At 50.1% G+C, this 25,975-nt stretch overlaps 12 protein-coding genes across 12 annotated transcripts; 5 read left to right on the plus strand and 7 right to left on the minus strand.

The window, feature by feature from the left end:
- Positions 1-146: 146 nt before the first annotated feature.
- Positions 147-1,688, minus strand: AUEXF2481DRAFT_30609 (uncharacterized protein; the record flags this gene model as incomplete). Its single annotated transcript, XM_013487063.1, has 1 exon — positions 147-1,688. One exon carries the CDS (start codon positions 1,686-1,688, stop codon positions 147-149), a length of 1,542 nt encoding a protein of 513 aa, XP_013342517.1.
- A 2,781-nt stretch (positions 1,689-4,469) lies between these two features.
- Positions 4,470-5,450, minus strand: AUEXF2481DRAFT_47371 (uncharacterized protein; the record flags this gene model as incomplete). The annotated part of the gene is made up of 1 exon (XM_013487150.1): positions 4,470-5,450. One exon carries the CDS (start codon positions 5,448-5,450, stop codon positions 4,470-4,472), a length of 981 nt encoding a protein of 326 aa, XP_013342604.1.
- A 146-nt stretch (positions 5,451-5,596) lies between these two features.
- Positions 5,597-8,107, minus strand: AUEXF2481DRAFT_41256 (glycoside hydrolase family 128 protein). Its single transcript, XM_013487112.1, has 2 exons — positions 7,633-8,107; positions 5,597-7,578 (listed from the first exon to the last, which is right to left on the minus strand). Exons 1-2 carry the CDS (start codon positions 7,694-7,696, stop codon positions 5,975-5,977), a joined length of 1,668 nt encoding a protein of 555 aa, XP_013342566.1. The 5' UTR covers positions 7,697-8,107; the 3' UTR covers positions 5,597-5,974.
- Positions 8,108-8,322: 215 nt separating this feature from the next.
- On the minus strand, positions 8,323-9,862 carry AUEXF2481DRAFT_291385 (uncharacterized protein). Its single transcript, XM_013487240.1, has 3 exons — positions 8,846-9,862; positions 8,494-8,782; positions 8,323-8,352 (listed from the first exon to the last, which is right to left on the minus strand). Exons 1-2 carry the CDS (start codon positions 9,555-9,557, stop codon positions 8,652-8,654), a joined length of 843 nt encoding a protein of 280 aa, XP_013342694.1. The 5' UTR covers positions 9,558-9,862; the 3' UTR covers positions 8,323-8,352; positions 8,494-8,651.
- A 110-nt stretch (positions 9,863-9,972) lies between these two features.
- On the plus strand, positions 9,973-10,904 carry AUEXF2481DRAFT_41259 (uncharacterized protein). Its single transcript, XM_013487113.1, has 2 exons — positions 9,973-10,206; positions 10,258-10,904. The coding sequence occupies exon 2, from the start codon at positions 10,348-10,350 to the stop codon at positions 10,858-10,860; it is 513 nt and encodes a 170-aa protein (XP_013342567.1). The 5' UTR covers positions 9,973-10,206; positions 10,258-10,347; the 3' UTR covers positions 10,861-10,904.
- On the plus strand, positions 10,760-13,680 carry AUEXF2481DRAFT_291253 (uncharacterized protein). The gene has a single exon (XM_013487241.1). The coding sequence runs from the start codon at positions 11,106-11,108 to the stop codon at positions 13,383-13,385; it is 2,280 nt and encodes a 759-aa protein (XP_013342695.1). The 5' UTR covers positions 10,760-11,105; the 3' UTR covers positions 13,386-13,680.
- Positions 13,681-13,762: 82 nt separating this feature from the next.
- On the plus strand, positions 13,763-16,583 carry AUEXF2481DRAFT_41260 (uncharacterized protein). Its single transcript, XM_013487114.1, has 9 exons — positions 13,763-14,008; positions 14,066-14,111; positions 14,165-14,282; positions 14,336-14,528; positions 14,583-15,138; positions 15,193-15,231; positions 15,285-15,350; positions 15,403-15,653; positions 15,717-16,583. The coding sequence occupies exons 1-9, from the start codon at positions 13,914-13,916 to the stop codon at positions 16,339-16,341; spliced, it is 1,989 nt and encodes a 662-aa protein (XP_013342568.1). The 5' UTR covers positions 13,763-13,913; the 3' UTR covers positions 16,342-16,583.
- An 866-nt stretch (positions 16,584-17,449) lies between these two features.
- Positions 17,450-18,371, minus strand: AUEXF2481DRAFT_6125 (uncharacterized protein; the record flags this gene model as incomplete). Its single annotated transcript, XM_013487009.1, has 2 exons — positions 17,450-17,942; positions 18,004-18,371. 2 exons carry the CDS (start codon positions 18,369-18,371, stop codon positions 17,450-17,452), a joined length of 861 nt encoding a protein of 286 aa, XP_013342463.1.
- Positions 18,372-19,159: 788 nt separating this feature from the next.
- On the plus strand, positions 19,160-19,420 carry AUEXF2481DRAFT_41262 (uncharacterized protein). Its single transcript, XM_013487115.1, has one exon. It carries the CDS (start codon positions 19,165-19,167, stop codon positions 19,360-19,362), a length of 198 nt encoding a protein of 65 aa, XP_013342569.1. The 5' UTR covers positions 19,160-19,164; the 3' UTR covers positions 19,363-19,420.
- Positions 19,421-20,048: 628 nt separating this feature from the next.
- Positions 20,049-21,851, plus strand: AUEXF2481DRAFT_6126 (uncharacterized protein; the record flags this gene model as incomplete). Its single annotated transcript, XM_013487010.1, has 3 exons — positions 20,049-20,322; positions 20,374-21,302; positions 21,360-21,851. The coding sequence occupies 3 exons, from the start codon at positions 20,049-20,051 to the stop codon at positions 21,849-21,851; spliced, it is 1,695 nt and encodes a 564-aa protein (XP_013342464.1).
- A 98-nt stretch (positions 21,852-21,949) lies between these two features.
- Positions 21,950-23,520, minus strand: AUEXF2481DRAFT_47372 (uncharacterized protein; the record flags this gene model as incomplete). Its single annotated transcript, XM_013487151.1, has 2 exons — positions 21,950-23,288; positions 23,474-23,520. The coding sequence occupies 2 exons, from the start codon at positions 23,518-23,520 to the stop codon at positions 21,950-21,952; spliced, it is 1,386 nt and encodes a 461-aa protein (XP_013342605.1).
- Positions 23,521-24,178: 658 nt separating this feature from the next.
- On the minus strand, positions 24,179-25,611 carry AUEXF2481DRAFT_6128 (uncharacterized protein; the record flags this gene model as incomplete). The annotated part of the gene is made up of 2 exons (XM_013487011.1): positions 24,179-25,486; positions 25,546-25,611. The coding sequence occupies 2 exons, from the start codon at positions 25,609-25,611 to the stop codon at positions 24,179-24,181; spliced, it is 1,374 nt and encodes a 457-aa protein (XP_013342465.1).
- Positions 25,612-25,975: the final 364 nt, after the last annotated feature.

The following is a 25,975-nucleotide window of genomic DNA, read 5'->3' on the forward strand; positions in this document are numbered from 1 at the left end:
CGACAACTACTTTCGCTCAACAAAGCTGAGCACAACACAGATCGCACAGAGCACAAACGTAGGCACCAGGTCATCAAGCAAAAGTAATAATTCTTCTCTCTCTCGTTATCGCTGTGTGGGTAAAAGGTAATGAAGCAAAGATCGGATCATTGGGGAGAAGCATCAGGAGGGGGACCGCGACCGATGGGGACACTGGACGCGGGATCATAGCCTGCGGGGATCCAGGAGTTCGACGTGGGGGCAACGGTTTGTGAGACTGGAGCTGGGATCATACCAGGGTACTGGTTGAATATGTGAGGAACGGGGGCGATAGCGGCAGTGGTCGAAGGGGCGGTAGAGGTAGAAGCCGAACCAGTGAGTCCAGCAGTACCGTAAGGAACGAGGGTGAGAGGGCGAGGGCCGCCTGCCTCGATCCACTCCATGGCACCTCTGATCTGGGTAGCGAAGGTAGCGAGGTCAGCCTCGCTAACCTCGTCCTTGCCACGGATGGGGACACCGTTTGCCTTGCGTGTGCGATCGTACTCGGTGCGAAAGGCACCACTCTTGATGTTGAGCTGGTCTTCAATATACTTGATCGCAGTGTTGATGCGCTTGACCACACCGCTAGCACCTGTCTCGAATCTTGAGTTCTTGGTCGATTCCTTGGTCGATTTTTTTACCGCGGCATCTGCCTCATTGACCTTCTTGGCGATCTGGGCGTTGCTGTAATTGAGACCAACCTTGAGAACATTGTTGTAATGAAGTCGATCGATGTGGTTCTGCAAAATTGTATCGACAGTCAGACCAGCGTTTAGGGGAGTTCTTTGTGCCACGATACGACTGGCAGTCTCACGAGGCTTGGTGATGAAGTTGCTGAGTGTAGTGGTGGATACCTCAGGCAGGTGTGCGTCGGTGTTTTCCTCGTCCTCCTCCTCCTCTTGGGCGCTATCCTCGTCATCGCTATCCTCGTGATCGCTATCATCGTCATCACTACTCTGATCAACCGCGGCGATTTGCTTCGAGAAGTTGCGGCGGCCCAGGCCATAGAAGACGATGGGCTTGCAGAGATCATTGACGACTATCCAGACAGTGTGTTTGTCTCCATTTGCGGTCCAAGGGTAAAGTTGAGCCTCGATACCGTTCTTGCAGAGGTGCACGATTCCAAGCTCGATCTTGTCGATGCTATGGCAAGCCGCGAAAGCTTCTAGAACTACACTCATATGGTCTTCTGTGACAGCCGAAGTGGAAGCCAACTTGCCAAGGTCGAGCTTATTCTCGAGCTTGTTGTGCTTGACAGAGTGTTTGGCGAAATCCAGAAACCATGGAGTACAAAGGAATTGCTGGAGATCGTCTTCGGTCATGATCGGCAGTCCGATCTGAGTGCAGACAGTGTTCAAGGAGATGAGAAATGGCAGCCATGGCGAGAGCTTGGGTGTTTCATCGTAACGGAGTGCATGGATGTCTCCAGTTGATGTTAGAGTGCGTTCCAATGCGTCCAAGGCCTGCCACGGTCCCATGATGTGAATGATAGAGTTGAGGTCGGGAGTTACGAAGTCGTGGAACGTGTGTGTGGTGTAGTACTTGCGATGGAACATGGGCTTGACCAGGGTAAGAGAGCTGCTAGTCTGAATGTTGGTGCTGTTGTTGTGGATTTGACCAGCTGTAGCAGAACCATGCTCCAACTCATGGTGCAAGATGATTCCGGCCATGGTGAGCAGAAAGTACTGGTCGTGATGGCAGGGGCTGCACACAGGGGTGAGATAGGGTTGTAGCGGTGTACGAGAACGAAGGTGATAATCGACGACAGGTCAGAAGGCGCAGCAAGAATTTGCACGGTGTGTCGCGGAGGAGAAGCAACTGAGTGCGAGGCCGGAGTTTTAACCTGTGCGAGCGTAATGGCCAATTGTGCGGTTGGTCTGTGCTCAATGTGTTGGAAGAGTAAATCCCCCTGACGACGACGACCAATTCTCTGTCATCACACCGAGAGCTTGCCAAGAGCTCGAGCGAGCAGAGCTTGTCATTTCCTGGACGAGGATGTTCGGTATATGTAAATCTCGTCTGCAGCGGCGATGAGACAATCCCCTGAGAGGTGCGACAGACCAAGACAAGTCTAACACCAGATAAGAGACATTTGATCTTTCAATGCTGAGCGTAGCCAGCCCCTGATATCTCAGCAGTGTTTGAAGCATCTGGTTCTGTGTTCCAGAGTCTGCCTAGAGAGCCCTGGTCCAGGATGCCGCTGGTATATTCTATGACCTGAGGCTTTGAGCCGGTCTGGAGACAAGCTAGAATGAGCCGGCTGTGGTTTGCCATGACTCCAGCAGAGCTAGGTCACAAAAACCCCTATCCGACGAGCTTGGAGACATATATGTATGATCTTAGAGTATCGTCGTCATCGTCATGAGTCGCTGTACTGACTAGGGCTCCAGATCCAAGTTACGGTTGTCCATCCGATTCTCGACAAAGACAGCTCTAGCAACATCTCTCTACGACTCCTGGCTCTTCCACTCCTTCTTTTCCTGCTCTTGCTTGTCGTGAATACGGAAAGTGGAGAAATTTATAAGAAAAGATATATACTTGCCGTTCTCGCCGTGCTTTCAGCGGATCTCAGAACTCACTATTTGGTCCTTTCATCCGAACGGTCCAGGAGTTTCTTATATACCGGAGTTTCTGGAAAGTGTTGTGACCAGCGTCTTTGTCTCTACTTGTTAAAACAATTCCCATGGATGATGACAAAGGAGTTGAAGTCGCTCAGCTTGGCAGAGCATTAGAAGACCTTTTGGCCGGCAAAACTTCGGGATTGTCGCATAGGCACTTCCCATTGCAGCAGGAGCCATCCAACAAAGAAACTGACAAGAACGATCTCCTTTCATAAAGACAAGACAAACGGCGGATCAAGCCAATCAGGAGTACTGTAGGTACTAGAGTAGACGTCAGGAGTAAGCCGTGTACCCGACGTCGAACCGTTCGCTCCACTATTGCAGCCAGGAGTCACATCGTCGCACCATGCGCTGCTGTCCGACAGTGGTCGAGCGAATGTCTGTACGCTACCGAGATCGCCCATAGACACTTAAGATCCACTGACGCCGTTCGTGCTGCTGCGTTTGGTGTGCTGCGTAGGATAGGCCGAGGACTGAACGAAGCACCGCAGGACACTTTGAACATTTCGGTGTTCTGGAAGATGGACCGGGAGATGGGTCTCGGTTGAGAAGAGAAGAGATGATTCAGAGAAGTTCTGTTTTTATATGACTGTTTGGTTGATCAAATTAGCTATGATGTCCAATGGACTGAAGACATTGCTTGTAAGAAAAGTCGACGCCGTCAATACATGCTCAAGTTTGACTTTGTCTTTCAGCTGGAAGGATGTACCGGGATAAGCAATTATGTGATTAATAACAACTCCGTAAGCACTCTTGTCAAGGACTTCGCTCCATTGTAGTGATTTTCTAAAAAGATAGGACAAGCAAACACATGCTTCCAAAATTGGTCCATCGTAAAAAGCCATGCCATCAAAATGAAGGTCGCTTTCTTTCCCCTACCAATCTCATATGTAAGTAGATCAAGCTTCGTACATTCAGTACCTCTCAAGGACATGAGTATGCTCATGCTTGCCTAACCAATCAACATCTCTTTTCACCTCAGACATGAAACGCAAGCTTTCAAGCATCTGTGGAAGTTTCCTCAATGCTCCAGCTCGATCGCTGCCCGAAGACGAAGAGACTGTGAATGGAGGTCAACAACCTTGTGGAGCACAGAACGTTCCGGCACGACGACATAAGCGAACAGACTCATTGTAATGCGTCGAGTCACAACAAACGATCCTCCTGAATTGACATGCGAGAGCAATCGGCCGATCCTCTGCAGCTATACCACTCTCTGTCCCTTCTGCCCCTCTCCACACTCCTCTCCACACCACCTTATAACAGGAGCAAAAGATCTCACCATGTGTCTCCCCCTCAAGACCCTCTACAACCGTCTCTTCAGTCGCCCTCCCCCCTCAAGCCCAGACTACGAGCTTCCCCTGTTCAGCCGTGCTGTAAGCCCTCTTCAGTCCCCATTCAAAACCACAACACTGACTCTGTGACAGGAGAAAAGAAAGAATAAGCAGAAGCCACAGCGAGTGGCTCTGCTATATCCGGATGGCACTCCTAAGCCTCAGTGACCTGCTGTCAAGGGTGTTTTCGGAATGGGGTGAATGACACGGGTGATAGTCGATTTAGGTGCATGCGTATGTGTGTGTTGACCTGTGTACAAGATTGATTGCTAGATTGTTGCTGACGAGTTTGTAGCAGCCATGACAGCACTCGTACACTGATGAACGATGGTGAAGAGGAATTGGGACGACGTTGACCTCTGTCATTCCGAGTATGGAGCCCTTGGACATTAGCCTGCAATCTCTCTGATCCCCAGCACGTGCATCATGGCGGCACAAGCAGTATCAATGCATGGTAAAATTGAGTTGAGGAAAATTCGTGTCATTGGGTTACCATTCAAAGCTCCTCAAAAACAACCTGCTCCACAGCCTCAATCTCAGACTTCCTCGTCTTTCTCTCAGGACCAAAGAAGTCCATGAATGCTTCCGTCAAGATCTTCTCGGAGAGATCCATGTGTCCACCACTAGCGTTTCTGAAAACCAAAGCTCCCTTCTTATCCAACTCTTTCAGTCCTATCCAATCTTGCTTGTAGATGTCTCTTTCCCTCAAGCCAGTGACTTCCAGACTCGTCAAATCGACATGGGCAAACCATCCACTCTCCTTTGGAATAACAGTCTTGTCCTCTTCAAACACATACATGGCAAACTTGTCCAGCTTTGCCAGCCTTTGCTTGTATTCCCTCGTCTTGTTAATTCTCTCATTATTGATATCGGCGATGAAATTGCTGTTGTCCAGATAACTCTGCGTAGGCTCTCCAGTAGTTTCGTTCGTCTCCTTGTAATATTGAGCAGGAACCACATTGCCCTGAACCCACTCTCCAAATGCATTTCCCTTCATGGCAGCCATAGCACCTTTACACACAAAGTCCCAAGTACCGCAGTTCTGAAACTTGGCAATACCATTATGTTGCGAGCCAAAAGTAACAAGACTCCTAACCTCGATACCCGGACATCTCTCAATCAAGCCACGGAGAAACTGTCCGCCTTGAGAAAAGCCCAAAGCGTCTATTCTGGTATTGTTGGAGGAAAAAGTGGTATTGGAGGAGAGGGTTGCGCAGACGGAGCTGAGTTGGGTGGTTAGATTGCCGAAGAAGGTGGCGCGTGAGTCTGCGCTGCCGTCGGCGTCGAGGTGGATTGGGTAGACTGTGGTGCCTGGATGAAGTTCGTTGGCTAGGGCGGCGACATCTGCGATTCCGTCGGCGTCGTAGCGGTCGCCTAGGCCGTGCCAGATGATTAGAGGGAGGGGTTTCGCGTCGGGGTGGGTGGTCGGTAGGGCGGCTACGAGTGGCAGCAGTGGTAGAGCGGTGGTGATGCGCATCTTGGAATGTGAGATATGAGTCTGTGACGTGAGGATGCTGTGTGATTGCAATGTCTGCTCTGCCAAACACAGAAAACAGTCCTAGATCATGCTCAAGATGGCACAGGTGCTTCCCACTTTCGCCAGACGACGCGACTGGCAATCGCGTCATTGATTGTCTCTTCGCGGACTAATTCCGCTCAAGTCCAATTCTGCAAACGGCTCAGAGCAATCCTGCCCTTTCACATGCAAGCTCCCTCAGGGGTATCCTCCAACGGCCTGAGTCTCCGAAGTCGAGTCGCTTGGGTTACATCCACTCCGCTCTAATTTAGAATACCAATGACTCAATCTCTCCCCCTTGACTCGACTAGAACAAATTCACCATGAATCAGAGGTAGACAAAGTGGATGTGTCTAGAAAGCTTCTACTAAATCTATTGCAAATACTATTTCCTTCTAGTGTGCACTAAGAAAGAAGGATCAGATAAACATTACTTTATTAGAGTACGAGTACGTACTTTTGTACGATTACGGTCCAATTCAGTTCTAGAACTTGACCCACCCACCTTCTCTGCTGAAAAGTGACTTCAACACACCCTGAGCATCCCTGTACCAGATTATGCCAACCTTGGCGTGGCCCCAGAAGCCATCGACGCCGAACAGACTGGTGTTGATCTGGAAGCCCCAGTTTGTGGCTTGCTGGTAGTCGACGCGGTCGAAAACACTGGCAGTCTTGATTTGCTGCGCGCCCCAGACCATACCGATGATCGTGATACTTGCGCCATGGGTCGCTGCAACAGAAGGTGTCATGGCAGAAGCGGGGATGGTGGAGGGAGTAATTGTGTAAGTGCCGGTCTGCTCGGCAGATGCGAAGATGTATGTGGCGCCGTTATAGGTGTACAGAACCGAAATGGTCTTGACGGTGCCATACCAAGGGTCTGATACAGACAATACCGAAGCCAGTGTGTACGTATTGACAACCAAGTTACCGTTCTGCACAAAAGCAGTGTGAGCTGCAGCAGTAACGTCTTTGTCGGCAAAGTAGGCGCTGAGAACTTGTATGCCGGCAGGAGCGGTTGCAGCGGCCGACGCACTCGAAGTACCAATTTTAGATATGGTCGTCGAGACGGCAGGTTTGGTAGAAGAGGAAGAGCTCTGTGTAGTCGATACGGCGGCAGAACTTTGGCTATTGGAAGAACCAGTTGTTAACGATCTAGTCGTCACACTCGTAGTCCTTGAAGAAACGTAAGTCGATGTCGAACCAGCGATTGAGGTTACGGAAGATGATGACGAAATCGACGGCGCAGCCGTCAAAGACGAGGAAGAGGACAGCACAGCTGTCGAAGAGGGAGAAGCGGAAGAAGCAGCACTCACCTCGGGGTAGGAGTTGTACATGGAGCCTAAGTCGCTCATGCCAGATCCGTCAGAGGTCATCAACATGCCAGTGGTGTCCATGAAGTAGGCGTAGCGGTGAACGTAATCCTGCGCGTCCATCCATTCCATGACTTCCTCCAAGAAAGATGTGAGATCAGCAGTTGTTTGGCCTTGGCTGCCGTCAAGACCAAATTCGGTGACCCAGACGGGACGGCCACCAGACATGTCATGAGCTGCCTGAACTTGCTGCTTGAAGTAGTTTGCACCGGCCCAATGGTTGGAGTACCAGTGGATGTTGATGAAGTCAATGTGGCAGCCAGTGCAGTTGCCCATGAAGTTTTGAAGCCACGTCAAGCCCATAGGCGAGCCTCCATTCGTCACGGCAGGAGAACCAAGAAGAGCCTTACCGGCAAAAGGCTCCATGTATTGCTTCCATGCCTTGACGGCTGATGGCATTTCCATACAGGAAGATCCGGCACCAGCGAGACAAAGGTCGGGCTCGTTGAAGCCTAGCAAGGCTTTGCTACCGGCATTGATAGCAGCTTGAGCGTTGCCAGGCCAGTCCCTAGTAAGATCGGAAGCATTGCTCCACAACATAGGGACATATTCAATTGCAGGGTTCAAGCCGCTACCGGCTGCTGAGTACCAGTTGTATGCCCAGGAGACCTGAGAGTTCTGACCAGACAACGAGAAGGGCATGGTGTAGGCGGCATTGTTGTAAGAAAGGCCACGCTTGCCGGCGTTCTTGACAGGTGTGGCGGTAGCACGTTCGACGACTGAGAGATTATCAATATTGGACACAGGGTGATGTATGGGAGAGATGGGCTTACCACGGCCGGCGACATCTTGCAGTAAGATTGCAGAAGCAAAGATAGCAGAGGCAGTAAGCTTCATGATTAAGGATTAGATCGAGAAATAAAGATTAAGAATAATTCAGAATTTGGCGACGACAGCAACGCACCAGGCGAGGCTTTTTTGAGATGGGCTATTAATTGGTGAAGGACCTAAGAAGAGGAAAGAGTAGTAGAAGACCTCCATGGTTATATAGCAATCACAACAGATAAAGCATAAAAGAAATAACACCACACATGTTGAGTGTCCAGGAGCTGGACGCTGGTAGACGTTGAAGATGTCGCTGAATCAAGACAAGCCCAGGCACGTTGTTCGCCTCGTACAAGATTAGAGATGCAGGGTCGAAAAGCTGTGTAGATGGCAATTGACCAGTGAAAAAAGTCCATCTGGCCGGAGCCGTTATGGACGTTAAGCCTATCAGTTGTGTATCGAAACGGCCATATCAAAAGTCCACGCAATTGGGCGTGGGCAAATTGGAAACGGTTAGTGCTTGGCAGAATACAAACGCCGGCAGTCTATGATAGATGAGAGTTCGGCAGCGAAACACGTGTAGGGCTTACATGTAATCGTCTAGAGCCCTATATTGCCGTCTGGAGCGGGAGGATTTACCTATACAAGACGTTGTGAGCCGCGTCCATGTCTCAAATCCCACTGACAGGTTGTGGGGCCGTCGTTGTATTGCTCGACCACCTGTGGGACTCGTGAGGGCTCAATGAATAGCTCAACAAGACGACATAGTAGAATATAGCGAGGGCACATGCTGGCCCTAAGTGAGAGAAGTAATCGGGCTATAGACCAAGCGATGAAGCAAGGGTCATGGCAAGAACGATGAAACGCACAGGTTCGAGAAGATGATGACGGAATTCGAAAACGTCAAAGAAGAGTATATGGAAGCAATAGTCGGGCGTGGTGTACCTAGGCCGAGAATCTCCTTGATAACGCCATTTTCCTGCTTGAGATGAGATGCGAATCGTGACACGTCAGACGGCGAAGGAGATCATGAAGGTTGTTGCCGAGTGGGCTCGGAGATGACCGGAGGGCTTGTCAGAGGAGAGATGACAGCGGGACTGTGAGATGCGGGTGGTTGGTGATGAGTAGGTGATGGGTCGGGATGGGCCAGCTGGCGCTCTGCGGTGGTTGGTCAGTGTGTGTTGGTTGAGAGATTGGCATAAGGTGTGTGATATGACTGACCAAGTTCGCGAATACGGGCCTTGAGCATTTGGTTCTCGCGCGTCAGCATCTGCGTCTCTGCTTGGTAGAAGGCACTCTCGTCGCGGTTTGCACCAAGCAGCCAGTCCTCGCGCATCGGGTCGTGTGGTGAGACGACGGGACGCAGGGCGGGAGATCTGCTGCTGCTTCGGGGGCCACTGGTGACGGATACGGCTTGCGAAGAGTGTCGCGATAACGAAACGGGACGCTGAGGCAGCGGTTGATGTCTGCTCGAGCTTGACAGAGTGCGCGGCCTGGTGTCGGAGTCCGAGGGGGTGCCAGCAGTGGCAGTGGCAGTGGCAGGCTGATCGGCGTGCAGTTCGTCGATCTGGTCTTGTTGTGCTCGGATCATTTGCAGCAGTCTATTGACTTGGGCCTCTTGTTCGTTCTCCAGCTCTTGGTGCATCTGGCCCAGGCTAGGGGCGCGGTGGTGATGTGAGTCTTGCATCTCTCCAGGACCAGGCATTTGGGCATCGTTCAGATGCAGGTTGGTCATTAGACTGGATCGTCTGCGCTGGGTGGCGCTGGCGCGTGGAGAGTGCGAGTTGCGCATGCCGGCATTGATGGCTGCAGCTGCTTGGAGCGACGAAAGCGACGGCGAATGCGGCGACGGCTGGTTCTCGGCGGCAGTCATGGTGTCTGGCGTGCGTCCTAGGGTTGGTGATGGAGGGAGCGAGTTGAGATCTGGAGCCATGTTTTTATTTCAGGCGCCTTCTTCATATGCATGACTTTGTTGCTTGACCGCTGCTGCCAAAAGCTGCCCCGCTCACCTCACCTCGACTCACTGTCACTCCACCACCCTCACTCGTACCTACCCATCTCTCACCCTGTGACCATCGTATCTCGTGTCGGCCGTTGACTCCATTGTCTAGCCAAGTCAACAATGCATCAGATATCCGTGCATCGCTTCACTCGGGATAACAATGTATTGTGTCGGGTCGCTTGAGCCTTCTCATACGTCAGGCCTCCGAGGGCTTTGTTCAGCCTCGACAGACCCTGATCCCTACATCACGCCTGTCGTCCGAAGACACACCACGTGAACGGCCAAACCCTCAATCTTCTTCACAAGGTTTGGTTGACTTTGCTTCAGAGACTTTTTGCTGTGTTCGCGGCCACTTCTGTGCTCCTGTTCTCCCGTTTGGAGTTCCTGCATGCCGAAGCTGCTGCGTTTGTCTTGTTCTCGACAACCGCGACGCTGCCCTCGACTGCCCGCGGTCGCGCCGTTTGTCCCTGCCATTTGCTTCCACTCACCTCCGAAGCCTTCATCCTTTTCTTGCGGCCTCGTACAGCGTTACTCTAGCCAACTACTTGCTCTTCTGTGAACCCCTATACTCTACAACAAGGTTTGAACCAATCCATGGTGCCATGCATGTAGCTGTCCTAAATATGAAAAGCTTCGCCAATACCACATGCACATGGCCACTTTTACAATCAAGATGCTTTGACCTTCTCTCGAGCAATCCACTTTCCGTCTTCCCCCCCTCATGCTCATCTTTGGTACGCTCCCGATAACCTCCAACCTCGACTCTCTCTACAGTCCATGCTTGCATCGTAGACGGGAGATCTGGCGCGCCTTCCGCTCCATGCTATCGACCCGCTTGGTTTTTTGGCGTCTGGGCGTGCACGCCGGCTATGCAAATTACCTTCGTTTCAGCATGCCCGACTCCCATCGTCCACGCTCGTCCCCTCCTCCAGCCGAGTTTCATCTGCAACCCACTGCACCGGTGTCGATTCCATCATCCCGCCTGCACACTTGCCCTTGCCTGTCACAGTGCTGCGTGCAGATTTCTCAATCCATCGTTTTCCTAATTTTTCTTTTGTGCTGTAATGCGTGTCCGAGGACCGTCTGCTCGGTGCTACTGCGACTCTCCTCGACTCGACCTTTTATTGCTTGCTTGCACGCCACCTACAGCACGACCTCCAAATGGGTCCTGCTAAATCCGCTTGCGTGCGCGGTCCGCATGGTCCGCCTCCACTGTCTCGTTTGCTTCAGATAGAACTTTGGGCCGACTAAGCCCTCGACATCCCAATACAACATGGCTAATCTAATTCTGTTGTTCCTTCATTTTCTTTCTTCCTATCCCACGTCCGCTCCTGTCATAACCCAAATGCCGCTTTCACGGCTCCTTTGCTTCTTTTCTTAGCTGTTCGCTCATCTTCCTCTGTTCCTTCCACTGTTCTTCTCGACCCGTCCATCTCGTTTCATCAGAGACTCGGCTTTTTGGATGAACTGAAAGGCCAGATGGCGGCCGATCAGAATGACGCTTTTGACGCAATCAACACGAGCAAGTTCAAGGATCTGCCTCCGATCCAAACTTCGTTTAAAGATAAACCTTTACCGGCTATAAGGGAACCCCCAAAGGATAACGGGAGAGACACGCCAAGCTCGAACCGGACAGGACGAGGATACCGACGACTGAACCCGAAATCTAGCATATTCAACCTTTTCAGCAGACCAAAGGTGGAAAAGCAAAGAGGTTTCAACGAGTCTGGTTATGCCGTCACTCCAATCATTGACCCCGGGCGGGCTACACCAAGTCCAGATTTGATTGCGCGCGAACCATCCCCTCGTGCCAACAACGGACCGCAAACAGTACACCGTCGACCTAGCACTTCATTGTCCGTTCGTGAGGACCCTCGAAAACTTGCCCGGAGCCGCACCCCCACTTCTGAGGATGTCAAGGAAGAGGACGAGACGCCATCCTTACCGACGCTGTTCGACATCTACTCAGACTCGAGTAAAGTGACCATTGCGCAGGCCATTGACGAGTCTGGTACATCTCGCTTGACCAGACCTCGGAAATCAAACGCATCACACATCATACCAGTACATATCCACGAGGAAAGAAGAGGCAGTGTCGACAGCATCAAAGGCGATCACAAGGCACAAAGCAGGAGTGGCAGGAACTCTCTCAGTCAAGGACCTTTCCAGAGAAAGATCTTCGCTCTCTCCAACGATGGTCTCATTCTCCAGTATCCTGAGAAGGGTGGAGGTGAAAGACTACCCGAACGAGCTTTACAGCTAGGACAAGAGTCTGTCGCCTTCGCATGTGACCTGGTCCCTGGAAGGCCTTATGTTTTGCAAGTAGATCAAAAGCCGAGTGCTGTTTCAGAGCATCACATGCTTCACTCGCAGACATCACTCCTCACAAAGATCGGACTCAAAGAAAACCTCCCTCGTGTGGGCGAACACAGTATACTCATTATCCTGGGCACTGCCGAAGAGCTCACCTCTTGGATGAACGCCGTGAGGAAGCAGATCGTCATCTTGGGTGCAGTCTTGGGAGATGGCGTGAAGCCTGAAGCTCTTGAGAAGCTAAGCACGATAGCACCAAAGTTGCGCATCAAGCAACGTGTCTCCATCAGTCAACAAGACCAGCCAGCTTTCACGAATTTCTCGTTTCCAAAGGCCAGTCCTGAAATAGGATCCGCAGGTGGACTGAGACGTGATTCCAGTGCTGGGGTTGCGCCGTTTATCCAGCCCGAGGTGACTGAAATGCACTCCTACCAAAGGAGGAACTCGAACGCGACGATTTCTCGCAAGCCCTTACCAGAGCGTGACGGTATTGATAGACTTAGGAAGATGGCGTCTTTCGACACAAATGACTCGCCTCTTTCTGTCACTACTCACGATTCAGCTGTCAGTTTCGGCATGAGTGCTGGGAAGCGCATGCTTCGTGATAAGAATGCATCCCAAAAGTCCTCGATAGGGTCTTTGCATGACGAATTTGATACTGATAGTCCAGTTCTTCCAAGATCTGCGACGACTGGCCAGCTCCAACGCCCAAAGCCAAACCCCATCATTGGCAGACCCCGTCCTGACTCATTTGTCGCCGACTTCCCCCTACTCTGGCCAGCACGTAAGGTGTCTGATGGGTTGTCAGCGTCAACCACTCAGCAAACACCTTCGCCGCCTATGAAGCGCTTGCCTTTGAAAGTCAACCCGTCCTCGAACGGCACATCCCTACCTCGACAAAGACCTTCACAATCGCCTCATAAGCCGGCGCCTCCGCCGACAAGAGCGCTACCAGCCATACCAACAATGCCCTCGAGGCCGGTCGATAGATCTGTTGAGAATTTCTCTCGCAAGCCTCAACGAACGCCTTCGATCAAGCTCTCACTCTTCCCCAATGCTGATAATGTGGCCGCGCCAACATCGGCTCCTTCTCACGCCAAAGCCCTTCCACCCTCACCAGTAGATGACATGGTACGATCTCAAGATCGTCCTCTTCGTAGACCAGCCAGCATCCAAATTCGTACCAACCATGCCCCGTTCCTCTCTTCAGTCCGACCCAAGACTGCCGGAAATCGCCCTCATCTTACCAAGGCTGAATCTGTACCGTGCCTCCGTGGTGTAGCTAGTCTACCCAGGGCTCCTATGGTCCAAAAGCCCTCCTCGTCGCCGCTGCCACCACTTGATCTAGGCATGCCAATCCTCGGTCTAGCACCACCCGCACCGCCTCCATCACTCCCACTTCCCAAGCTTCCGCCTGGTGCGCAGCCCAAGGCAGTGGCAGTCTGATACTACAATTCTACTCTCCCTCTTTCTGTTGCCCCTTCTCAAGTAAATATCATGATCATGGGTTTGGGATAATGTCTTTGTTCGAAATCTTCTTTTCTTGGCGCTAAGAATGCTGGCATTTTCAAAAAAAAAAACCTCTTTTTTTACGAATGAATTTTATGATTGGGGGACATTAAAAATTTGCTCTTTGCTAGGTGAAGCATTGTTGAACTTGTAGAAACTTTTTTAGATAGCTCCTTTTCAATTACTACATTGTTGCTATGGGAGAATAGGAACTGTTACATGACGAATCAGGCCACCACGTGACCCGAGTAAAAAATCGCGATCGAACACCAAATTCAGGATCTAGAGTCCGAAACGGCCGAGAAACCCTTGCCCTCAGGCTCGTCCCGACTTCCTCTTCTAAGCGTCCAATGAGTCGAGATTAATTGCCACTACTCGAGTACGTGATTGGTATTCCCTGACCTCGTATGCTTCCTCGCTACATCATTACATGAATTTTTCAACATCAAACAATCACAATTCACTATGAGCACAGAGACCCAAACGCGTCAGAAGAGTAGCACTGGCATTCGTAAAAAGCCGTTCGCAGTCCCTCCGGTCAAAGTAGCCTGCTTATCTTGGTGTGTATGAAGAACTGAAGCGGATGGCATGGCATTTGCTGATGATGCCCTGTAAAGTCGTTCATCTCGTATCAGATGTGATGGAAAGGATCCATGTTCTGGAGTAAGTCAGGGCGATTTTTTCTCGCTCCGCGGACTGTAGTTGACGTTCGAAAGTGTAATCACCGCAGGAAAGAATGCATCTATGTCCAGAGTCGACGAGGTGGTGCTCGTGTGCCACGCAGTAAGAATCAAGACTCTGAGAAAGCAGACTATGTGAAGATTGCACAAGAATGTCAGGCCTCTTGTGTGTCAGCCAACTAGCAATGGTCGATTGACAATGTCTAGGTTTCGACGAATCTGTGCCAACTATGGTCAAACCTGGTGCTGGGTTGACGCAACTGGACTTGAACTTCGACAACACAGATACGCTGTTTGACAGTATATTTACAGCAGCACCATTACCTCGAGCTATTGATCAGCAAGATGACATTCCACGAAAGACTGGATCTGTACGAAGATATCGATCGGATAGTGACATGTGAGTTCCTCTTCCCATCTTTGCTTCTGTACAAAGTCTCATAGGATGGTTCAGTCTGGACGCCTACTACATATGGTTACACCCGTACTTCCCAATTCTCCCTGCATCAGTAAATGGTCATCCTAAGGACAACCCGCAGTTCTGGTATCCAGGATCGTCAGGTACTACATATGACTCTCTCTCACCAACTGGTCTTGCCATCTCTGCAATACTGGCCTTGATCCCTCACCCAGAAGAAGGAGCACCCTTTGAGGAAGAAAGCATTAGAGCTCGCAGAGAAGCTGCTCAAGTCTTCGTGAAACGCACACTGGAAAGGATGGAAAGCGACTCGGAAATACCCAATTCATCCATCTCACCAGCACAAGCCCTGCTGGACGAACGTTCGCACATCTCACGGCCTGCTTTTCATGTGCGCGTACCGATAGAGCTTGAAAGTGTTGTTGCGCTAAGTATACTTAGCGTGTACGAGTATGCACAGCGTGGAAACATCACGAAGATGAGAGATCGGGCTAGCCAAGCACTGATTATGGCAATGAATTTGTCATTGCATGATCGCGGCACTGAACTTGATCTTTATGCCGAGTCGAGGAGGAGAGTCTGGTGGATGACCGTGAGTTTACAACATTGAAACAAGCAGTACCCAGTGGGCTTACTTGAATTACAGTACATTTGCATCTGCCAGGCTTCGATCGTTAGCTCTGCGGTACGTTCTCGAGCTACGATATATATGCTTGGGTGTGCTAATCCTTTCGACAGCCTCCAGCAATACCGCTGTTCGACTCTCGGTTTACAACAAGCTTTCCACAAGCATCAGATCCAGAGGTATGAAGACACATCGGTATGAGTATAAGGTCGCGACTGACATCTCTACCAGGCATGGCCTTTCTTCATCAAGTCACAACAGACTATCCTTCTAGCGACTCAGTTCGTCTCCGCGGTAGGTCGTGCGGTAGATGGACGAGAAGACTGGACAGACATCTCTGCACGCATGCAAGAGCTCCACAACACCATCGAACCTCTGATTGCACAAGCTTGCAGTTGGACAGACTCAAACCCAGCTTCTGATGACCCCGAAGCCATGACCGCGTACTCTTTGAAGCAAATGTCCAAGATCAAACTTAATAGGTAAGTGATGGTGAACAAGGAGAAGGAAGGAGCCATCGACTGATCAACATTGTGAAACAACAGTGCAAGGATAAAGCTCCATCGCTACTGTGCCTTTTTCGACATTCCGGTATTTTCAGAAAAGCACTGCGATCTCAAAAAGTCCGAACCACTACTTCCCACAAATGGCGACCCATTGGATCAAATGTCTGTCGACTCGTCACCGTCCTGTGGCTGCAGCTCTGCTCTACCGACTCAAGTGCCCAGTCTCACGACCTCCGTCTCCCCTCCAAATTCGACAACATCATCCTCTACCACTACCGACTACTTCCATCCTTTCCCCTTCAGCAGCCACGACTCTTCGCGCTTATGCCTGAACTCTGCTCTGGCCATCGCTGCAGCATTTGAGAGTTTACCTTTCCCCCACACGATATCGCCATTGCAACCGCGTACTATGCCTTCATTTGCTTGTTGTGCTATGCAATCTGCGTACGCTTTACTTATGGTATATCATCGAACTTGGGTACTTGCGCAACAACAGGTTGGAGATGGAAGAGTCAAAGCAGGACAGCTTCTGGAGAGATGTGAGGGAGGGTTGAGGGCTATACTCGCAGCACTGGATAATTACTCTATTGCTTTCGAGGCATTGGGTGGGATGAGGGATCAGATACAGGCGGCGGTTGATTGCTTGAGTTTATCTGATGAGTGAAATATCGTCAGTTGGAAATTGTGGGTTCTTTTCCTCTTCATGCACGCACTTTACAGCTCGGTTCATGTCATGGTCTGTTGACAGGTTGGGCTGGGCTTCACTATCTGTACAAGTATCACAGCTTTTGAGAATCTTGAGTGTCGAGACTTCCTGACACGTCATTCAGATCTCTGGTGCTCGTTCCCAACCTCCCATCATCGTTTCGATGACGATCTTGAGGTCTAGATTTCCAGCCATTTTCAAACAGTCTCAGCCACCGAGAGTGAATAGACAGGGTGATACGTTCGACAAGCTTTCTAGCTATCAACGAGATCACAATGAGCTTCCCCATGGTCATTGAAGGTATTCCTTAAGATTATACGCCTCTTATAATGCTGTATATAGATCCGATCACGAACTGGATCTCTTGGGATGTGTTGTGGTTGACTAATACACGAATATGTACTCTGGGTCGTTATTTGTTCGTGACTCACTCCTAAGTAAAACAGGTCCCGGAGAGTGATTAATCCAGCACCAGATCGATCGAGCAAAAGCAATTTAGATCGACACTAGGAACACTGAATGACTTACTTAGCTTAGACTTGGGTAGAGGAGGCTCACACATGATGGGTCTCCGACTTCTATAGAGCCATATGCACTGATTGAGATCCACGCGATGTTTGAGCGATTGCAGCGATATATATCATACTTTCTCCCGGTCATCCATAAACCAATACCAGCAAAGCTGGCTTATCTTCATTGGTCTAGTGGTCATGATTTCCGCTTGTCAGGAGTAAGATCTCGTCAAGCGCGGGAGACCAGGGTTCGATTCCCTGATGGAGAGCATACATTTTTGTTTTTTGTTGAGCGTGTCCAAGCGATGTGATGGTCTCTTTTATACTTTTGGTTGGGAGAAGGCTTGGAAGAGGCTCCGAAGCTTCCGCGCGAAACGTTCTGGCTGCGATGGTAGAATGGAATGTGACACGGATAAGAGGAAGACGAATAATTTGTAATGCTTATTTTGCAAAATAGAATGGGTATCTTTTACATGGTAGTACAAAAACAGAAATGTCATAAAGTTCGTTATAGCATGGGGCGTGGCTGGCAATCGGAATAGATGTGTCAGCCCTTACGATCCTATCGCCTTGACACAGCCCATGGCCGCAGCAGCAGCAACACCACCCAGGACCATCATCTGAACACCCGCTTTTACACAGAGTAACCGCTTCTCCTCGCCAACCAAGAAAGTCTTGACATAGCCAAAGACGAACAGAGCAAAAGCCATTACACCAATACTCCAGCATAAAGCGGTCTGGTTGTCGCTTACGAAAAAGTAAGGTGTAAGAGGTACCAGACCACCCAAAAAATAGCCAAGAGCAATCGTCAATGCTGAAATATAGGCTCGTGACATATCTGCCTGCGACTCTGGAAGATCGTGATGGAAACGCATAATGAAGTTTTCCGATTTCTTTGGACAAGAGCTGATTTGTGTAGCGAAAGCGTCGAGAACATCTTCGGAGAGACCGTAGGAGTGGAATGTCGATTTTATGATCTGGTTTGCTTCTTTCGGGTCTTGAGTTACGGTCTTTTGTGTTTCCGCTAGTGTGGCTGCGTAAGATTGTCTGCTTGCTTGTTAGTGGTTAGGGTTTTTGAGTAGGAAGGTAGGATTGTAGATTGACTCACGCCTCGCTAACGCCGCCTAGATATCCTCCGAGTCCCATGCTTATCGCACCAGCTATGAGTTCTGCGAGTCCGCCATAGATAACGAGTTTTGTGTCTCCGAGTGCCGAGAGGCCGGCTGTGAGGGCAAATGGTACTGTGAGGCCGTCTGATAGACCGATAGTAGCATCTGAGATGATACGGGGGTCTACACGGAACGAAGATGAAGAGCTCCCAGCCTCGCTTCTCAATGTCGAGGTGTCAGAACCAGCTTGAGATATCTCTGATGCCGAGTCACAAGAGCCGTATTGTTGTTGCTGTTTGAAAGATGGTAACAAGGCAGTTTGTTTCTTTGCCGGAAAGATAATGTTCTTGATATAGAGCAGTGCCATGATGTAGAAAAGACAGTGTGATGGTATGGACGAGAGGTTTGCTGAATGCTTGCTCTGGAGATGGATAGAGATGAGAAGAGGATGGGCAAGCGATGAGGTTGTGGAAGAGATGATTGTACGTCGACAGGAGGAGGACTCTGATAATATAAATACCTGTACGAGACGTTGGTAATGCGTCAAGAGCAGCCCTGACCAGTTTTTTCCACGCGCTACTCATGTGCCTCCCCCGCAAGCCATTTACCTACACCATGGAGCTTCCGCGGTGTACAAACCGGAGCTTGTTATACTGTGAAACTCGAAAGCGGTTCTTAGCATCTTGGTAAAGGCATCGAGCACTTTTTGTTGCTTCATAGCACCTTCCGCCGAGCACTGTCTCAAGAATTTCTCCTTGTATTCCAAGATCGCGACTTGAAGCAGAATCAAGCTTGGATGTGTTTAGAGAAAGCCGTTGACCAACGCGTGGAGCATTCTTTTGGATGCTTATTTGCAGACAATTTGATTGGCTCACGAAACTGCATCCCCACGAACGGCGACAGCCGCCGCCGGAGAGCAAGCCATCCGAGTCTTTTGGACAGCCACTTGCTTACAGTCTTTTAACATCTCATTGGACAGTCGTCGATGCTAACCATTCGAGTCCAAGCAGGCGCCATCGCCATGACATGCTTTGACTTCCAGAAACAAATTCTTTCATCTGCGAGGAGGCACGGTCCTGGTTTTGCCGTCAGTGTTTTCTAGAAGCAAGCAAGCTGACAATTCAATGCTTTTGATTGGTTGTACCCGCTGTCCTTGGAAAATGTCGTCAAACGTCGACCTTTGCTCTACTGATCACTCTTTACGCCCTTTCCAGTCTGTCTCCTGGCATCGCTTTCAAGTCGGCTCTCGGGTCCAGGAGAAAGCGCTCGATTCGATGAAACCACGGCACGACCGTTGGGCACTTTCGAGGCTCACAATCATGATTGTCCATGTCTCAATGGCATTGTTGTGGTCTTGATGGGTTTCCAAGAAATGATCATTTCGCGATCTCTATTACTGGGCTGAGCTGGCCGAGGACCTCATAGTCTTGTAAGTCGCTGTTTAATGCCCTCCAAACACATATGCGAGTCCCGAATAAGTTCCGTGCGGCCTCGTACGCTTGCGTCTGGATTGTACCCGAACAATGATTTTGTGCCTCGGCATTTTCGTAACCAGGTCTGAGGTGCTATGCAAGGAGATCACGGAAGCTTGCATTGCATTACCCCGCAATATCCCATCTGCACGTCACAGTAATATTGCGGACGATCTACTCTCTGGCTTTGTATGACGCCCTTGTCCGATGAAGGTGTGATATACTCTGTACCTGAATGGCAGGACACAGAGTCAGTCTGTCAGCCTCATTGACTTCACCTTCGAGAACAATTATAATAGTAAAACTAGGTATGCGGCCAAGTAAATCTAATTTCCGCTATGCATACAATACTACTAATGAATACATTTTTCAATATACCATCGATCTGTGCCGCGCTTGGTTGTTTTTCACACGCGCTCCTGCCGCCTAGTCCGCTTAGTGCTTCCATTCTTGCAGACTTCCTCGGTCGGAATATGTCTCAGAACCTTGTCCAGGTAGACATATATAAGTTGCCAGATGACCTTCAGACATCCAGCTTGCTTTTCATAGTGTGATTCCTTGCAATACTTACGATGCGTCAATTTTTCCTCTGGACTTCCATTGTTGGTCTGGCGAGCGCTCATGCCTCGGGCTCTAGCTACAATGGCCCGACGGCACGCATTGAGAATGGACTGGTTATAGGTACAACGACTAGTCTGCCAGCTGCAACTGCGATTGTCAACAAATTCCTCGGCATACCATTTGCTCAGTCACCGCCTGAAAGATTCTCACCACCAAGACCTGCATGTCAAGTATCCACTATCAACGCAACAGCTTGGAAGCCGGCCTGTATTCAGCAGTTCAATTGTAAGATTATTCACTGAACACATTTACGTATAGCGTAATTGACCATTTTAGATCCTTTGGTCGCACAGCAGTTTACCGAGCTGGTGTTCAACAACCCGCCGCCTCAAGAGTCGGAAGATTGTCTCTACCTGAATGTCTACGCCCCTGCTACAGAGCCTGACAGTCGCAAAGGCAGGACAGTAATGTTCTGGATCTACGGAGGTTCTCTTGAATTCGGAAACGCTGGACAGCCTGCCTATGATGGAAGCCACTTGGCCGGCTACGAAGATGTGGTGGTCGTGACTACGAACTACAGAACGAATGTGTTTGGCTTCCCAAGCTCGCCGGAGTTACCTTTGACTGGACACAATTTGGGCTTCTTAGATCAACGTTTCGCTCTAGAATGGGTGCAGCGTAACATCTATGCCTTTGGCGGTGACCCTGACAAAGTTACCATATTTGGAGAGTCGGCTGGAGCATTCTCTGTGGACTCCCTGCTCACCAGTTTCCCAAAGAACTCGACACCACCGTTCCGAGGCGCAATCTTACAGAGTGGTCAATATAGCTATAGACCTCAGCTAATGGTTGACAACAAACCTGCATGGTACAATCTTTCTGGCGAACTTGGATGTCCCGGAAGTTTCTCGAGCAATCTGAGCTGTGTCAGAGCAGCCAACGCAACTACTATCCAACGCATCATCGAGGTCAATAGTCTCGTGTTCAGCCCGATTCCTGACAACGTTACGCTCGTGTCGAATCCTGCTCAAAGACGTGTCTTGGGTGAGATTGCCAAGATACCTGTTTTGGGTGGTACGAATGCACAGGAGGGACGTGTATTCGAAGTCGGTACCACAAACCTCACAACCTTTCTCAATGGCTTCTTCGGCAGCGTTCCAAGTATCATTCCTTTGGTTGAGAAGGCATACCCACTAGCTGCTAATAGTTCGCAAACGCCTTACGATGTAGCCTCTCAGATCTTCACCGACTATTACTTCCAATGTGTAAGTCAATCTTCTACATCTGGGGTGATCAAACATCCTGCTTACTCCCTTCTCCAGTCACAAGCTCTTTGGGCCAATGCATCAGCTGCAAGTGGCATACCTACCTGGCGATACTACTTCAATGCCTCATTCGCAAACACTCAGCTCTTCCCTAATCTAGGCGTCTATCACTCTTCTGAGATACCGCTTGTGTTCTCAACATACCCAACCTACAACATCACTACCCAAGAATACGCCTTGAGCCGGTATATGCGTAGTGCTTGGGCTACTTTTGCAAAGAATCCGGCTAATGGACCCGGGTGGAATGCTGTGGGTACTGGTGCTGCTGGAGTCATTCTGTCCACGGCATCTGATGGCTTGTTGGGTGGAGTATTGACGGATTCGTATGCTAGTGTGGAACAAGGAGCTTGGGATCTTGGTATTTTGGGTGATGTGGGAGGGGTCAAGGGAAGTGGCGTCACTGTCTTGCCTCAGAGTACTGTGGATGGCAATTGTGCTTTGTTTGTCCCCCTGTACGAGGCTATCGTCAAGCTGAACTCTGGAAGCTAAACTCTTCATGGTAATGTCTTGCTGAAAGTTTGTAGTATAATTTTTATCGCGTTACGAGAAAGCTTTTCTAGAGACATTTTTTTTCTCGCCATGTTGATTCAAGCAAAACAGCTTCCCCAAGCACCGCCACTCTTTGCAAAGGAAAGACTATCCACAAAAGCGGGCAGCGAACATCTTCCCAACCAATCAGCGCCACAGCTCTTCAAAGGGATGACCCGATCATTGACAATGACTCTGACCAGCTCCTCTGCATGTCCCAGACATTGCAACTTCTCCACGTACGCTCTGGCTCCAAAGGGAACAGTGTAAGCAGCCGAGTAACCATTGGTCTGCTGCGTTGTCTGTGCAGTAGTATTAGACAGAGGGGCGGTACCATTGTAAAGGCCAAGCGCAAAGAAAATAGCAGTCATATCATTATCATGGCTGAAATCCGCATACAGCGCGCGATCGAGAGGGAAAGTAGCAGAATTGCTATCCAGAGTACGGTTTGTAGAAGTGTGGTCTTGCACCTGCTTTTTGGTAAGGCGAGCAATGAGTTCATTAGTGAAGCCAACACCTTGTGTAGGTCCAAGAGGGTTTCCAGCACCGTAGCCGTAGTATTTGTTGAGAGATTCGTAGTATCCATAGTCTTGCCATTCAGTCTCTGTGAACAAGGAGCAGAATGGTGAGATGGCACCAGTAGGTGAAGCAACAGTGTTGAAAGGACACAAATCCATCAGATAGATGATTTCCGTCTGAGTGAGATTGACACCGCGTAAATCATTGTTGATCCTCTGCTGAATAGCAGGAACAAACACAGAAACCCAAGTCTTCTGTGCAGAATCTGCAATCGTCGAGTCCGGTCCGTTTTCAAAAGTGGTGCAGAGATCATGGTTGAGTGTGTTGTTGCTACCAGTAGCCTCACTGATGACAACATCCACAGAAGGATATCTCTTATCAGACCACCAATCTCCAGATTTGGCTTCTGTGAATCCGTCGATCCATTTTTCTGCAGACTCGACTACGCGGTCTTCGCTGGAGGAGCGGATGAATGGAACAGATTTGCGAGCAAGGCCGGCATAGCGCTGATAGTATTTTTCTCCCGAATACTCCATTTGCTGTCTTCCGAAATCTGTCAATTGGTCGGCTCCAAGCGTGTACTCGTAGTCGGCGAGGAAAGCATATTTGCCGCTGAAACTGGAGACATTCTTCTTGATCTTTGTGATCGTCGCATTGTACTTTGCAGTCTTTGAGGCTGTGGGATCTCTAGCTCCGTGCCTTGACAGGATCTGTGCGAACGTGACGGAGCAGGTCAAAGGGATGTTGTTAGGAATCTCTGATGGGACAGAGAAGAATGGCGAATATTGCCCCCAGAAGTGGCTGATCTGTGGTTGGCATTGGTAGCCAGCTTGAATATTATCGCATGCTTGAGGTTTAGGGATGAAGGTGCCCGAAGAGCTGACTTGGTATTAGCGATTACTTCAGTCAAAGCCGTTCATCACATTTTGTGCATTGTGAAGACATAGGATAGCATTTGTGTTTCCAATAATCTGTACGGAGAGGTGCCAATAATCTGTACGGAGAGGTGAGGCATAGAGTTGAGGGAAGAGTAAACAAATGCGAGACACAAGGAACGTATTTACCTTCCAATAACACCCAGAGCAAACAGACTCGCAGCAGTAAAAGCCATACTGTAGATCAAAAGACGTGTGAAACACCTTCTTCCAGTCTTCTCTGTGCACCCATCTTGCTCTTTATATGCCTGCCGCTCCACCCACCTGGGGAGCACGTGGGCGATTTCGTTCGCCATGTCTGTAGGGCAAAGCTAGGCCTTACCGATACCGAAATCGCTCGCTTGACACCCATGAGCAAGTAAAGATCTCCGAGGCATATCAGCACGGCATATAATTGCGAGGTTTGCGATATGGACTCGGGTGAGTGTAGTCAAGTATCATCGAGGGATGCCAACACGTGCGTGGGCACAGACCACACTGATTGTTGTTTTAGGGTTCTTGTTCTTAACCACCTGCATATGCGGTAAAGGCAATTGAAATGAGGGCACAATGTGAATACCAAGAGGAGACAACTGAAAATGCCAAAGATGTGGTTGCATATATCAGTATCCGAGAGAGAAAAAATAGTAGTTTATGCTTTGGTATCAACTTTGAAGGATGCCTTTTGAGCTCCCTCACCTAACGCCGGCGCTAAGCGAATGCGATGAATGCAATGCCTCGACAGTCTAGGTAAATAAGAAAGAGACCGAAAGGAAAAGAGTCATGCAAGTCGTAGATCAAAACAAGATATAAGGAAACATGATAAGCATAAGTGGAGAGGTCGTGATATGGTGTTTAGGTCGTTTCTTCATCAATGGTTGAGGCGGTCGTCGGTCTCAGATTTGCTGGAAATGTGGAATGACGTGGAGACTCTGTTGGTGATGCCTCGTTGATGCGGATGCTTGGGAGGCGGACGATCTCGGGCAGAGATGACAACGGGCTGCTGTTCTCGCTTCCTCGTGTTTGACTGTCAGTTCTGGAGAGTGAAGGGCGCGACTGGCTGTTCGCCCTGGAAAGAGAGGGACGCGAGGAGTGAATTTCCTCGTAGGGCGGGGCCTCGTCAAAGCCCATAGCGTCGTAACGCGGCAGCTCGGGAAGAGGAATACGACTTTCACCCAGGTCGCCATCCGGTCGAGGAAGCTGAGGAATCTGTGAGGTCGAGGTTCTCCTAAGACTCAGGTTGATGGAGTGGGCTCGAGAATGGATACGAGAAGAGCGAGGGCGAGAGGAAGTCTGTTGAAGAGAAATGACCTCGTAATCGCTATCATCCTGGTCAAGACTATCGGTGGTAAGGACCGAGGTAGCAGAAGCCATGCGATGATGAGTAGAGAAGGAAGCGCGAGACAGCCAGGGTCGTAGGGGAGCAGCAGTACCTGCGTTGGAAGCATCGTTAAGCAGGGGTCTGCTGTCCGACTCTGTCGAGTTTGCGCGCACTCGTGTGCCGTCATGACGGGCAACACCAAGGTCGCCATACGAGACAGCACTAATTCTTCTTTCCCTCGGCCTGGCATTATGTTCGGCCACCATGTTGCTCGAGCCGTTGGCACGCTCCAGAGTCACTCGTAGAGCAGTCTCATGCCGCAGAGCGTTGAGAGCTTCCATGTCACCTCTAGCACGTGCCTCACGACGACGACGTCGACGGTCTTCTCTTTCAGCTGCCTCTTGTCTTCGCTGTTGGCGAATCTGCCAAAGAGACTCCATCTCGGCCTCTCTTCTGCCTTCTTCCTCCTCGTTTGTCTCGGGGAACTCGACTACGGTATCCATGCCTGCTCGTTCGCCCTCACGACCAAGGACACCCTCATTCTCATGTGGTACAGCGGAATAGGCGGGAAGAGTGGCGATGCTACGGATGCTCGTGTGCCTATTGACAGCAGCTTCGGGGTCCAGGGTCATCTCGCGAGCAGGAGTAGTGGTAGACGCATTGTGCTTGCGACGGAAAGGCGACAAGATGCGTTCGCTCCATGGTCGGTGTGGTGTTTGAGCGCGAGCACGAGCGCGCGCTTCGGCCTGCGCTCGTCGTATATTCTTCGGTAGTCGGATACTCCTTAGGACGAAGAAGAGAATAATGGCGAAAAGAAGAGCAGCACCAACACTACCTACAATCTGTTGAACATGTCAGCTTGCTATGAGGCATTATCAGTCTAATTCGGATGTCGTCTTACGATAGCAGCCTTGGTCTTCCCAGACCTGTCGCTCGTCTGGAGGGCACGTTTGATCATGACGACCATATCTGATACTGAATGCAGCACGCCGGAATGGCTGGCAAGCATGTATTATAAGATATGTGCAGACTCTCGTCGAGAACCAACCCCAACACCGCACGGACCTCAGGAACGACTTTTGGACAACCGATGACGAATGGCTGAAGAGTCGCAACGGCCGCGGAATCTTGCAACTATGAGACACGCGACTCGTGCCAAATACTATATGGTTTTTTGTCAAGAAATATCGATGAACGGTGGAAGAGTAAACAAAAGACAGCTTCGGACTGAGGCCAAACGGCACACATATGAAAAGGGACCCAGAATAGACCAGATCAAGCGGAACACGCGGCTTGGTTGGCGAACTCGTACCTGTTCTACTTGCGCCTGC

This window comes from Aureobasidium subglaciale (genome assembly GCF_000721755.1).
Source record: "Aureobasidium subglaciale EXF-2481 unplaced genomic scaffold scaffold_14, whole genome shotgun sequence".
In the NCBI taxonomy this organism is placed as follows: domain Eukaryota; kingdom Fungi; phylum Ascomycota; class Dothideomycetes; order Dothideales; family Saccotheciaceae; genus Aureobasidium; species Aureobasidium subglaciale.

What these genes read in the sequence shown, in the direction of transcription:
- AUEXF2481DRAFT_41256 (XM_013487112.1), bottom strand. Translation starts at nt 7,696, where the DNA reads ATGAAGCTTACTGCCTCTGCTATCTTTGCTTCTGCAATCTTACTGCAA. An exon ending in GCAAGATGTCGCCGGCCGTG is followed by an intron (nt 7,579 to 7,632) that starts GTAAGCCCATCT and finishes ATAATCTCTCAG; the next exon opens with TCGTCGAACGTGCTACCGCC.
- AUEXF2481DRAFT_291385 (XM_013487240.1), bottom strand. Translation starts at nt 9,557, where the DNA reads ATGGCTCCAGATCTCAACTCGCTCCCTCCATCACCAACCCTAGGACGC. An exon ending in GGCCCGTATTCGCGAACTTG is followed by an intron (nt 8,783 to 8,845) that starts GTCAGTCATATC and finishes CAACCACCGCAG; the next exon opens with AGCGCCAGCTGGCCCATCCC.
- AUEXF2481DRAFT_41259 (XM_013487113.1), top strand. Translation starts at nt 10,348, where the DNA reads ATGCTCATCTTTGGTACGCTCCCGATAACCTCCAACCTCGACTCTCTC.
- AUEXF2481DRAFT_291253 (XM_013487241.1), top strand. Translation starts at nt 11,106, where the DNA reads ATGGCGGCCGATCAGAATGACGCTTTTGACGCAATCAACACGAGCAAG.
- AUEXF2481DRAFT_41260 (XM_013487114.1), top strand. Translation starts at nt 13,914, where the DNA reads ATGAGCACAGAGACCCAAACGCGTCAGAAGAGTAGCACTGGCATTCGT. An exon ending in CTTCGATCGTTAGCTCTGCG is followed by an intron (nt 15,232 to 15,284) that starts GTACGTTCTCGA and finishes TCCTTTCGACAG; the next exon opens with CCTCCAGCAATACCGCTGTT. An exon ending in TCCAAGATCAAACTTAATAG is followed by an intron (nt 15,654 to 15,716) that starts GTAAGTGATGGT and finishes GTGAAACAACAG; the next exon opens with TGCAAGGATAAAGCTCCATC.
- AUEXF2481DRAFT_41262 (XM_013487115.1), top strand. Translation starts at nt 19,165, where the DNA reads ATGTCGTCAAACGTCGACCTTTGCTCTACTGATCACTCTTTACGCCCT.